The sequence below is a fragment of the Vipera ursinii genome (assembly GCF_947247035.1).
Source record: "Vipera ursinii genome assembly, chromosome: 2".
Taxonomy (NCBI): Eukaryota; Metazoa; Chordata; class Lepidosauria; order Squamata; family Viperidae; genus Vipera; species Vipera ursinii.
In genome coordinates this window covers 12483240-12496169 of record NC_139513.1, presented here as the reverse complement: position 1 = coordinate 12496169, position 12930 = coordinate 12483240, and the positions used below count along the sequence as shown (strand labels likewise).

The 12930-nt window shown below is 45.8% G+C and overlaps 1 protein-coding gene across 6 annotated transcripts in view; it reads left to right on the top strand.

Annotated features, from left to right (window-relative positions):
- LOC310636478 (uncharacterized protein) overlaps positions 1-10639 on the top strand; it is a 43781-nt gene extending 33142 nt beyond the window's left edge. For all 6 annotated transcript variants that reach the window (XM_083356360.1, XM_083356361.1, XM_083356362.1 and 3 more), the window contains 2 exons: positions 3128-3244; positions 6824-10639. In XM_083356360.1, coding sequence (XP_083212486.1) covers positions 3128-3244; positions 6824-8463 — 1757 coding nt within the window. In that variant the 3' untranslated portion in view covers positions 8464-10639. The remainder of the gene's footprint in view (positions 1-3127; positions 3245-6823) is intronic.
- The last annotated feature ends 2291 nt before the right edge of the window (positions 10640-12930 follow it).

Sequence of the window (12930 nt, the reverse complement as noted above, 5' to 3'; positions counted from 1 at the left end):
AAATAGTGCTATCTGTTAACTTGACTAGATTCCTGTGCATAGGCATGAGCAATAAGTCAATTTAATTGGAATTTAACGGGTGGCCCTGATATTTCGAGCCTGACATTATCCTTTCCAGACAGAATTAGGTTTCAGAGATAACTACAAGGGTGCCTACAATAAAATCTTGATTGTTGTTGTTGTTAGCTGCAAAGTCGTGTCCAACCCATCACGACCCCATGGACAACATTCCTCCAGGCCTTCCTGTCCTCTACCATCTTCTGGAGCCCCTTTAGGCTCACGCCTACTGCTTCAGTGACTCCATCCAGCCACCTCATTCTCTGTCGTCCCCTTCTTCTCTTGCCCTCAATCTTTCCCAGCATTAGGCTCTTCTCCAGTGAGTCTTTCCTTCTCATTAGGTGGCCAAAGTTTCAGCTTCAGAATCTGACCTTCTAAAGAGCAGATCTCCTCTAGGACTGACCGGTTTGATCACCTTGCAGTCCAAGGAACTCGCAGGAGTCCTCTGCGGCACCATAGTTCAAAGGCTTCAGTTCTTTGGCGCTCAGCCTTTCTTATGGTCCAGCTTTCACTGCCATACATTGCAACTGGGAAGACCATAGCCTTGGCTATACACACTTTTGTTGACAGGGTGATGTCTCTGCTTTTTAGTGTGCTGTCTAGATTTGCCATGGCTTTCCTCCCCAGGAGCAAGCGTCTTTTAATTTCTTGGCTACAGTCCCCATCTGCAGTGATCTTGGAGCCCAGGAAAATAAAATCTGTCACTACCTCCATTTCTTCCCCATCTATTTGCCAGGAATTGAGAGGGCCGGATGCCATGATCTTGGTTTTCTTAATGTTAAGTTTCAACCCAACTTTTGCATTCTCCTTCTTCACTCGCAACAAGAGGCTCTTTAGTTCCTCTTCACTTTCTGCCATTAGAGTGGTATCATCTGCATATCTTAGGTATGGAGAAGTATTATAAAAAAGGTCCTTGTTCACGAGTCATTTTCCTGCCCCCCCCAAAAAATAGTAAAGAAGTGGCACTCTGAATACTATTTCTTTTACCTTACTGTGCAATTTGTATCCCCTTAGAAAGCCAATCAGTGGCCTCACTTACAACTGTCAGACCTGCCACCACTTAAACTTCTAAATAGAAAGAATCCTTGGCTCCATTTGCTGAGAAAGGCATAGTTTTATTACAAGTCAAGTGTATTGCAGTAGTGCTTAGCCATAAATGAGAATCTCGCACCAAAATACCTAAGTTTCAAGGTTGACTCAGCCTTCCATCCTTCCGAGGTAGGTAAAATGAGGACCCAGATTGTTGGGGGCAATTAAGCTGACTTTGTAATAATGCCGCTTGGGGGTGTGTGTGTGAAAGCCCTAATAAGCAGGCATATACATAGAATGAAGGCTACTGCTAAGCTTGTAAGCCGCCCTGAGTCTTCGGAGAAGGGCGGGATATAAATGGAATTAAAATTAAAAAAAATAAAAATAAAAATAAGTTCAACGTTTCCCTCTCTTATCTGCCTCCCATCGCTGAAAACCTCCTCCCCTCAATGACCAATCAGGTTCAAGCAAGATGTTTTCAGAACGGTCATTTCAAGCATAGGTTGGTATGCAGCTGCCTTCCTCTCCCAGCTGGTTGAAGTGACCTTTAAGTAGCATCTCGGGGACATACAGAAGTTACTTTCGTTTGCCCCCAAGCATCCACCCTCCCCAGAGTTCATGGCATGGTAGCGAAGCGTAAGGTGACAGGGGACAAAAGACATTTAATACTACTTTTATTCTATACTCGCGTTGCCTTTACATTGCTGTTGCTCATTTTTTTTTATTGAAAAGTTTTACAGTACATTTTATCTTTAACAATCCCCCCCTCCCCCCACCCCTACCTAACCCTCCCTATCCCTCCCCCCCATTCCCCCTCCCCCCCCCACTTCCCAGAGCTAAGTACAAGGTATAAAAACAAAGAACAATCATAAACATCCATATGCTAAAAACAATAAACTATTAACTCTATCGCCCTCTAGCTCATATAAAATGGCTACAAGCAATACTAATGTTACATATAAAAAGAAAAAAAAGAAAAAAGAAAAGGAAACTTATTCAAATGCTAAATGAAACTTTTTAGTCCCATATTTGTTCTGAATATAATCAATCCACTTTTTCCACTCCAGAATATAACGTTCTTGCGAATGATCTTTCAAGTAAGCCGAAATCTTTGCCATTTCCGCCAGGTCAGAAACTTTTAAAGTCCATTCTTCTATAGTCGGCAGTTCCTCCTTTTTCCAATATTGACCTATTAATAGTCTTGCTGCTGTAATTAAATTCAACATCAACTTAATGTCCACAACAGTAGCATCTGTAATTATGCCCAGCAAAAACAATTGCGGACAAAACTTTATCCTTTGCTTAAAGATCTTCTGCATATTCCACCAAATTTTTATCCAAAAAGCCTTAACCTTTTTGCAGGTCCACCATATATGAAAATACGTTGCATCTTCACCACCACATCTCCAACATTTTGGCTGGTAATTCGGATACATACTTGCAAGCTTTTTAGGATCTAAATGCCATCTATAAAACATTTTATAAAAGTTCTCTCTTAGGTTTTGGGCTTGCGTGAATTTTACGTTCCTCACCCAGATCTTTTCCCAAATATCCATTGTAATAACTTCTTGGATATTCTGGGCCCATTTTATCATACAGTCTTTAACAAGTTCTGTTTCTGAGTCAATATCAATGCGAGATAAATCCGTTTAATATGTGCTGGACCCTGATTTCTAATTTGCTTTATCAAATTTTCATCAGTCATTGAGAAACCAATTTTCTGGTCTTCTTTCCACCTGGCACGTAATTGAGTATATTGGAACCAAGTTTGAACAATCTCCTCATCTCGCAAGAGATTGTACGGCTTCAGACACCAGACGTTCCTTTCCAAACTTAAGATCTCCTTATACGTAGTCACATCATGTTTGAAGCCTACATTTATGTTTTCTATTGCATGTTTCGGGATTGCCCACAACGGCATCTTGCAATCTAACTTATGTCTATACTTCTTCCAGTTGCTCATTTTATGCTCAGACATACAGAAGGATGGTTCAATAAAACGATCTACATTTTATTTTCTCGGATTTTATTTTTGTACTAGTTCTCTCGCTCACCGGTTTGGGTCCAAACTCCTGGATGGAGGAAGAAGACCAAGCTGTTTTGGGTCTACGCTCTCAACTTTCTGAGAAAGGGGACAATCAGGAAGTCGGCATTGCAGGTGGGAAAAATAAAGCTATGGATCATGTTAACATCAGCTTAGGGTAGACTGTCCCCAAGAAGACAGGAATCTGTCCAAAGGCTGCGCTTGCAATTGTTTGAATGGGAAATGATGGGGATCAGCAAAGGAACTAAGTAAGGGTCTACATTTAGGCAAGAAAAAACAAATGTACAGGTATAGTATAGGTGGTATCTTGCTCAATAGTAGCAACTGTGAGAGGGATCTCGGAGTCCTAGTGGACAATCACTTAACTATGAGCCAGCAGTGTGCTGCAGCTGCCAAAAAAGCCAACACAGTGCTAGGCTGCATTAACAGGGATAGAATCAAGATCACGTGAAGTACTAATACCACTTTACAATGCCTTGGTAAGGCCACACTAGTTTTGGTCACCACGATGCAAAAAAGATGTTGAGACTCAGAGTACAGAGAAGAGCAACAAAGATGATTAGGGGATTGGAGGCTAAAGCATACAAGGAATGGTTGCTGGAATTGGGTAGGTCTAGTTTAATGAAGAGAAGGGCGAGTGGGGGACAGGGTAGCAGTGTTCCGATATCTCAGGGGCTACCACAAAAAAGAGAGAGTCAAACTGTTCTCCAAAACACCTGAAGGCAGGACAAAGAAGCAACGGATGGAAACTAGTCAAGGAGAGAAGCAACCTAGAAATAAGGAGAAACTTCCTGACAGTTAGAACAATTAACCAGTGGAACAACCTGCCTCCAGAAGTTGGGAATGCTCCAACACTGGAAGTTTTTAAGAAGAGACTGGACAACCATTTGCCTGAAATGGTATAGGGTTTCCTGCCTGAGCAGGGGGTTGGACTAGATGACCTCCAAGGTCCCTTCCAACTCTATTATTGTTATTCTTATTGTTAACCTGCAGCTAACAAAGGGTGTTTTCCTCTGCTCTGGCTTGCTCTAATTTTGCATGGGAAGTAGGATGTTTCAAACTCAAAATCATATCTTTCCAATTCAAAGTGTCGATGAAGTTTCTCAGTGATTTTTTTAAAATTTTAATTCCATTTATATCCCGCCCTTCTCCGAAGACCCAGGGCAGCTTACAATTTATGCACAAATCAAATGTGCTTAGCAATAGCCTTCATTCTATGTATATGCCTGCTTTTTAGGGCTTTCGCCCCCCCCAAGCGGCATTATTACAAAGTCAGCTTAATTGTCCCCAACAATCTGGGTCCTCATTTTACCTACCTCAGAAGGCTGGAAGGCTGAGTCAACCTTGAGCCTGGTGGGATGCGAACCTGCAATAATTGCAGGCAGCTGGTGTTACTTAAGGAGGCATTAGCCCACTGCTCCACCATGGCTCTATTTTTTTATAAGGATGTGCAGAGTGATAAGGATGTGCAGAGTACCTCTTGAGCTAACAAGAGCTTGCACAGAAAAAAAGAATACTGAGAGTAGTCAAGTTTACGCAGCAACCACACAGATACACTGAGGTGTGTAAAAAAGTTTTACTTGTGGAATTATACAATAGCACAGTCCAAGAAAAAAAAATCAGTCCAGGTCATAAATGAGTAAAGAGATGATAGCAAATAACATTAGTCCAAGATTATCCAATACAAAGTCTTCTTACCAGTTGGTAAGTCAAAACACAGTTCTTCAGGTTTAGCAAACAGTAGCAAACCCACAAACCACAATAATCAGTAAGTAACAGCAAACGTAACAGAGAGAATAACAGAGAGAAAGAAGCTATGTCTCTAGCTCCCTCTTATGGCCATTGGAAAAACAGTGTTGGCCAATCATCACACATTTAAAGTGATACAATACAGTTTCTATTACAACAATACAATCATAGTTTATATATATATATTGCCAACCCAACCAGTTAGGCCATAGTCATCTACCTAACACTCAGTCACCCAGCTAAAGTTGTCTGGAAATTGAGTCATGGCAACTGGACTTCTTTTCGTGTTGATTCAAAACATTGCGCTGCTTATCCAAGAAGAAGCTGCTTTTCTGAAGAAGCTACTTGGATAAGCAGCAAAACATATTGAACCGACAAGAAAAGAAGTCTAAAACAGAACAGAATAAAAGAGTTGTAAGGGACCTTGGAGGTCTTCTAGTCCAACCCTCTGTTCAAGCAGGAGACCCTATACCAGTGACGGCGAACCTTTTGGAGACCGAGTGCCCAAACTGCAACCCAAAAGCCACTTATGTATAGTCGGGTGCTGGGTGGGTGTGGCCCATTGGGTGGGCGTGGTAACGGCAGACTGGGTGGGACTAAAAAGTTCAATCAATCAATTCCAACTTTCCGAGATCTTTTTTTTTCCTGCGAGAAGTTGAAATTGATTGATTGATTAAAACTTTTTTTTTTTTGGACATGGCGTCAGAGGCCTAAAGCGAAAAGGTTTGATAAAACCCAGCTGAAGGCCTAGGACTGGGGCGACGGCACGCGTGCCCACAGAGAGGGCTCTGTGTGCCACCTGTGGCACCCGTGCCATAGGTTCACCACCACGGCCCTATACCATTTCAGACAAGTATCTGTCCAGTCTCTTCTAAAAAGGCCCTAGTGATGGAGCGCCCACTACTTCTGAAGGCGAAGCTGTTCCACTGGTTAATTGTTCTAACTGTCAGGAAATTTCTTCTTAGTTCTAGGTTGCTTCTCTCTTTGGTTAGTTCCCATCTATTGCTTCTTGTCCTGCCCTCAGGCTCTTTGGAGAATAGCTTGACTCCCTCTTCTTTGTGGCAGCTCCTGAGATATCAGAACACTGCTATCCTGTCCCCCCTCGCCCTTCTCTTCTTTAAACTACACCTACCAAATTCCTTGGACCATAAGAAAGGCTGAAAGGCTGAGCGCCAAAGAATTGAGGCCTTTGGTGCTGGAGAAGACTCCTGCGAGTCCCTTGGACTGCAAGGCGATCAAACCGGTCAGTCCTAGAGGAGATCAACCCTGACTGCTCTTTAGAAGGCCAGATCCTGAAGGTGAAACTCAAATACTTTGGCCACCTAATGAAAAGGAAGGACTCACTGGAGAAGAGCCTCATGCTGGGAAAGATTGAGGGCAAGAGAAGAAGGGGACGACAGAGAATGAGGTGGCTGGATGGAGTCACTGAAGCAGTAGGCGTGAGCCTAAATGGACTCCAGAAGATGGTAGAGGACAAGAAGGCCTGGAGGAACGTTGTCCATAGGGTCGCGATGGGTCGGACACGACTTCGCAGCTAACAACAACAACACACCAAATTCCAGCAGCCGTTCCTTATATGTTTTAGCCTCCAGACCCCTAATCATCTTGGTTGTTCTTTTCTGCACTCCTTCCAGAGTCTCTACATCTTTTTTATAACATGGTGTCCAAAACTGGATGCAGTATTCTAAGTGTGATCTTACCAAGGCATTAGCAAAGTCCATTCGCCATGGCTCAACTTCCAGACTGATTCCAAGTGATTTGAATTTAAAACACTTTGCATACCCTTAAGAAATAGCTGGAAGTGATAAGCTCTGATAGTCTAGTGTGAATGAGCTAAATCGCTTTCAGCTCCTATATGAGATTTGGGTGTCAACTAAATCCTGGGGTGACCAATGGGGTGAACTTACTCACTGAGTTTTTCCCCCCCCTCATTGTTTATGGTAGTATCCCAGGAGCAAGAGAAGAGCAAGGAGAAGGGAAAGACAGAGAAAGAGATGGAGAAGGAGAAGTCAGAGAAGGAGAAAGAGAAAGAGAAGAGGCAGACGGAGATGGAGAAAGAGAAGGAGAAGAGGCAGACAGAGATGGAGAAGATAGAGAAAGAGAAGGAGAAGATGGAGAAGGAGAAAGAGGAGAAGAGGCAGACGGAGATGGAGAAGATGGAGAAAGAGAAGGAGAAGATGAAGGAGAAGAAGAGGCAGACGGAGAAGGAGAAAGAGGAGAAGATGGAGAAGGAGAAGAAGAGGCAGACGGAGAAGGAGAAAGAGGAGAAGATGGAGAAGGAGAAAGAGAAGAAGAGGCAAATGGAGAAGGAGAAGATGGAGAAGATGGAGAAGGAGAAGGAGAAGAAGAGGCAGACGGAGAAGGAGAAAGAGGAGAAGATGGAGAAGGAGAAAGAGAAGAAGAGGCAGATGGAGAAGGAGGAGAAGGAGAAGGAGAAGAGGAAGATGGAGATAGAGAAGATGGAGAAGAAGAAAGAGAAGAGGCAGACAGAGAAGGAGAAGATGGAGAAGGGGAAAAAGAAGGCGAAGAGGCAGACAGAGAAGGAGAAGATGGAGAAAGAGAAGGAGAAAGAGAAGGAAAACAATCTCCAGCCAGCAAATGTTGAGGAAATGGTAGCTCAAGGTGCTTTGAGAAAAGACGTGGGGCTTCGCCCAGAGGAGCCCACAGCTTATCCTCAACGCAAATCTGAAAGACGGAGGGAAGCTGGACAAAGGACCAGAGAAGAGAAATCAATTCTTTCTCCCATTGACCACCAAAATACCAGCGAAGTCCTCCTTCGGCCAGGAATCGGCAAAGGAAGGAAACCAAAAACGTGTCCCAAATGTGGGAAAGTGTTTAATCAGGGTATCCCCTTTCTGAAACACAAGCAGATGCACCAAAGGACCACCCCCTATCAATGTTCGGATTGCGGGAAGGTCTTCAGCCAGCCGTCCCATCTTACCGAACACAGGAAAGCGCACAAAAAGGAGAAACGGTTCAGCTGCTCCGACTGCGGGAAAACCTTCCACCGGAGCTCCCATTTCTATTCCCACCAACGGACCCACCGGGGGATCAAACCTTTCAAGTGTTCGGCTTGTGGGAAAAGCTACACCCGGATGCCCGACCTTCGGAGGCACCAGAAATCCCACACGGGTGAGAAGTCGCACGAATGTTCCGACTGCGGGAAGAGCTTCGGCTTGTACTCGTCCCTCGTCAAGCACGAGAGGATCCACACGGGAGACAAGCCGTACAAATGCTCCAGCTGCAAGAAGAGCTTCTGCCAGAGGACCCACCTCATTGTGCACAGGAGAACCCACACCAAGGACAGGCCCTTCAAATGCTTGCTTTGCGAGGCCGGCTTTGTTCAAAAGGCGCACCTGATTTCTCACCAGAGGTCCCACACGGGAGAAAAGCCCTTTCGTTGCCACAGCTGTGGCAAAAGCTTTAAGCGCAACTCCACCCGCGTGAAACACGAGAAGAGGCACGAGGAGGAAAGCGTGGAGCCTTCGCTTCCTCGCAGCCTCTCCCCGTCACGTGGCCCTCCAAGACCAGACTGGAGGTCCAGACTGAGAAATGTGGGAAGACTTGAAAAAGCTGCTGCTTAGCCCACTTCTTAGCAAAAAAAAAGAGACGGAAACGAGAATGGCGAGTCTGACCGAGGGATAGCTGGGACAGGATTTCCCAGTTAATTTTGGGAAACCTGAGAGGAACAGTGGGAGACCTCAAGTAATGTCTGGAAAAGTCGATGCTAGAGGAAGAGAAGGGTTATGACCACGGAGAAGTCACGGTTGTCCCAATGGTGCTTTTTTCAGGAGGCGACTGGATTTTCTTGTTTTTCTTTTTGCAGACGCTTCGCTTCTCACCCGAGAAGCTTCTTCGAAGAAAACAAGAAAGTCCAGTTGCCTCCTGAAAAAAAGCAGCTTTGGGACAAGGGTTAGGGTTTGCCTTTCTTCTCTCCTGGGTCACTTCCTGGATCAAAATGGTGCGTCTTCCCTGCCAAACTGCAAAGAGATGCAAAGAGCTGAGGAAAAGTCCTGGAACAGGTGTCCTCCGCTCATTTTTCCACCGCAAGTCTCCTACCAGCTTTGTAGGATTTAAATCGGGGAAATTACTTTGTGGAGAATGGGTTAGACGACTCTGCTCAGATCCGTCTTGAAGAATCTCGGGTTGATCTTTATGCACAAATTATCTCCCAAACATTAAGCGACTCGGTGATTGACTAGGATGTGGATGGAAGGAAGGAGAGGGAGGAAGGAAGGAAGGAAAAGGAAGGAAGGAAGGAAGGAAGGAAGGAAGGAAGGAAGGAAGGAAGGAAGGAAGGAAGGAAGGAAGGAAGGAAGGAAAGTGAAGTCCCATCCGCACACATGTGGAGTCCAGGCAGCGCATGAAACCACACACACACACCCCTTAACAACTGTGCAAGAAAGGTCATAAAATGGGGCAAACACACTTAGCAAATGTTGCACTTAGCCACATCAATTTTGCCCTCAACTGTGGTCCTAATTCAAGGACTACTTGTACGTTACGACATCCTATGCATGTACAAAAGGGAGAGAGAGCTGCTGCTTTCCACATTTGGGCCCTGCATGGACCTCCGGAGTCTCTTGTGACTTTTGGTGTTTGGTCTTCCCAACACCACTAAACAAATAACTGGCTTGGATTCAACTCTGGAGTTTATTTCCTTCAGTTTGACTTGAAGGGACATGGGTACCCAGCCACCTTGATCTCGTTTACTGTGTTGGGTGAATCCCATGAATTGTGACTTATTCAGCACGCCAGGGTTCAGCCGTGGAGTAGCACGATACGTGACTGTATCCTATTTATTCATTTCATCCTAACGTAATGAGTAGAAAGCAGTTTTCTGGTCTGGCACTGAGTGGATAGAAGTCTTCCTTCTGCTCAGCTTTTGAGGAGGCTGAAAGGCTTCACAGCTTTATAGCTGCATCTCTTTTGAAAAAAAAATAATACTGTACGTGTATTCTGTTGCTGGATTTTTTTTTCACAAGCAGGCCAGTTTTTTAGAAGAAGGAATGTTTTGACCTGTAGAAATTGCAATAACTTGATTCTAGTGGCCTTTTTTGTATGAACTGTCATAGAGAAGATGTTAGAAAAGTTGGGATTTAGGCAGCTAATTCTAAATGACATGAGGACTAGATTCAGGCTTTTTTAAATTTCAAATTCAAGGGCCCGCATATTAGATCTGAAGGAGGCTGGCACGAAGCAAAACCAATGGATTTACTGCTCAGGGTTGGAGAGTTATTAAAATGCCATTTTTAAAATCTAGCTTTCAATTGGACCGCTCTTGAATGTAGCCACTCCCTTGTGATGAATCGGAACATACTGTAGCTTGAATTAATTATAAATATCCGATGACCATTTCATTATATGCGTTCTGTACGGTACGTTTTTAATTGTCCCATATTTCTCTGGGACGTGGTGGCTCAGTGGGTTAGGACACTGAGCCTGTCGATCAGAAGGTCAGCAGTTTGGCGGGTCGAATCCCGAGTGCCGCGTAACAGAGTGAGCGCCTGTTACTTGTCCCAGCTTCTGCCAACCTAGCAGTTCGAAAGCATGTAAAAATGCAAGTAGAAAAATAGGGACCACTACGGTGGGAAGGTAACAGCGTTTCGTGCGCCTTTGACGTCCAGTCATGCCGGCCACATGACCACAGAGATGTCCTCGGACAAGCACTGGCTCTTCGGCTTTGAAACGGAGATGAGCACCGGCCCCTAGTCGGAAACGACTAGCACGCATGTGCGGGGGTACCTTTACCTTTACCTTTACCTATTTCTCTGGTAGCATCTTGTAAGTGAAGGATCCTTGTTACGATGCCAGTTCGTTGCCTCTTGGTAATTATATGAGTTTGTGCCTTGATCCGAGGCAGTCGATTCAAGGATGTGTACAGAATTGTCCTCGACTTACAACATTTTGTTTAGTGACTGTCCAAAGTTACAACAACAGTGAAAAAAAGTGATATGACCGTTTTTTGACACGACCGTTGCAGCATCCCCATGGTCAGGGGTAGGTCACCTTAGCCCTTTTATGACTTGTGGACTTCAATTCCCAGAATTCCTCAGTCCATAAAAGGGCCAAGACCCCTGCCCTATACCAGGGGTAGGCCACCTTGGCTCTTTTATGACTCGTGGACTTCAACTACCAGAATTCCTGAGCCAGCCACACTGAGGGGAAAGGGAGAGGTTTCCAAGCTGAGCCATGCTGGCTCAGGAATTCTGGGAGTTGAAGTCCACGAGCCATAAAAGAGCCGAGGTGGCCTACCTACCCCTGGTCTAATGGTCATCTGATCAAAATACATATGCTTGGCAACTGGCATGTCTTTATGAAGGTTGCAGTGTCCGGGGGTTGTGTGTGTGTGTCACACAATCCCCTTTTGCGACTTTCTGACAAGCAAAAAGTCCATGGGGAAGCCAGTTTCACTTAACAACCGGGCTACTGACTTAACTGCTGCAGTGATTCACATAACAACACCATGGGAAGAAAAGTCGCAAAAGTGGGGCAAAGCTCACTTGACAAACTGTCTCACTTAGTCACAGAAATGTTGGGCTCAATGGTGGCTGTACGTCAAGAACTGCCTGTACACTGTAACTTGAATTAATTATAGTATCCTATAATCTATTTCGTTATAGGCGTTGTGTACAGTTACGTGTCTTCTTGTTTTCACCTTGTCCATGTTTTTAAGTGTACTGTACTTCTCTAGTAGCATCTTGTAAGCACAGGATCCTTGTTACGATGCCAGTTGCTTGTCTGTTGGTAAATAAATGGAGTTTCTGCCTCCATCCGAGGCAGTAAATTGAAGGGGGTGTGCCGCTGTATTCCTTTCTGTTTCTTTTCTCAGCTAAATACAGCATCTTCCCATTAGAATAACAGTTCGAGCCTTTGGCACCTCTCCATATGTCAAAGACACACTGTTGTGCTCCAGAGAATGCCTCTGCAGTGTCTTTACACCACAAAAAATTCCCGAACGTCCCTTAAAGCAGTGCTCCCCAATCTTCCCAGCTCTGTGGGACTAGCACAGGGGTAGGCAACCTTGGCTCTTTTATGCCTCAGGGACTTCAACTCCCAGAATTCCTGAGCCAGCCACGCTGAGGGGAAAGGGAGAGGTTTCCAAGCTGAGCCACGCTGAGGGGAAAGGGAGAGGTTTCCAAGCTGAGCCACGCTGAGGGGAAAGGGAGAGGTTTCCAAGCTGAGCCACGCTGAGAAGAAAGGGAGAGGTGTCCAAGCTGAGCCACGCTGAGGGGAAAGGGAGAGGTTTCCAAGCTGAGCCACGCTGAGGGGAAAGGGAGAGGTTTCCAAGCTGAGCCACGCTGAGGGGAAAGGGAGAGGTGTCCAAGCTGAGCCACGCTGAGGGGAAAGGGAGAGGTTTCCAAGCTGAGCCACGCTGAGGGGAAAGGGAGAGGTTTCCAAGCTGAGCCACGCTGAGGGGAAAGGGAGAGGTTTCCAAGCTGAGCCACGCTGAGGGGAAAGGGAGAGGTGTCCAAGCTGAGCCACGCTGAGGGGAAAGGGAGAGGTGTCCAAGCTGAGCCACGCTGAGGGGAAAGGGAGAGGTTTCCAAGCTGAGCCACGCTGAGGGGAAAGGGAGAGGTTTCCAAGCTGAGCCACGCTGAGGGGAAAGGGAGAGGTGTCCAAGCTGAGCCACGCTGAGGGGAAAGGGAGAGGTTTCCAAGCTGAGCCACGCTGAGGGGAAAGGGAGAGGTTTCCAAGCTGAGCCACGCTGAGGGGAAAGGGAGAGGTTTCCAAGCTGAGCCACGCTGAGGGGAAAGGGAGAGGTTTCCAAGCTGAGCCACGCTGAGGGGAAAGGGAGAGGTTTCCAAGCTGAGCCACGCTGAGGGGAAAGGGAGAGGTTTCCAAGCTGAGCCACGCTGAGGGGAAAGGGAGAGGTTTCCAAGCTGAGTCATGCTGGCTCAGGAATTCTGGGAGTTGAAGTCCATGAGTCATAAAACAGCCAAGGTGGCCTACCCCTGGCCTAGGCCGCTTTATGACTCGTGGACTTCAACTCCCAGAATTCCTGAGCCAGCCACGCTGAGGGGAAAGGGAGAGGTTTCCAAGCTGAGCCA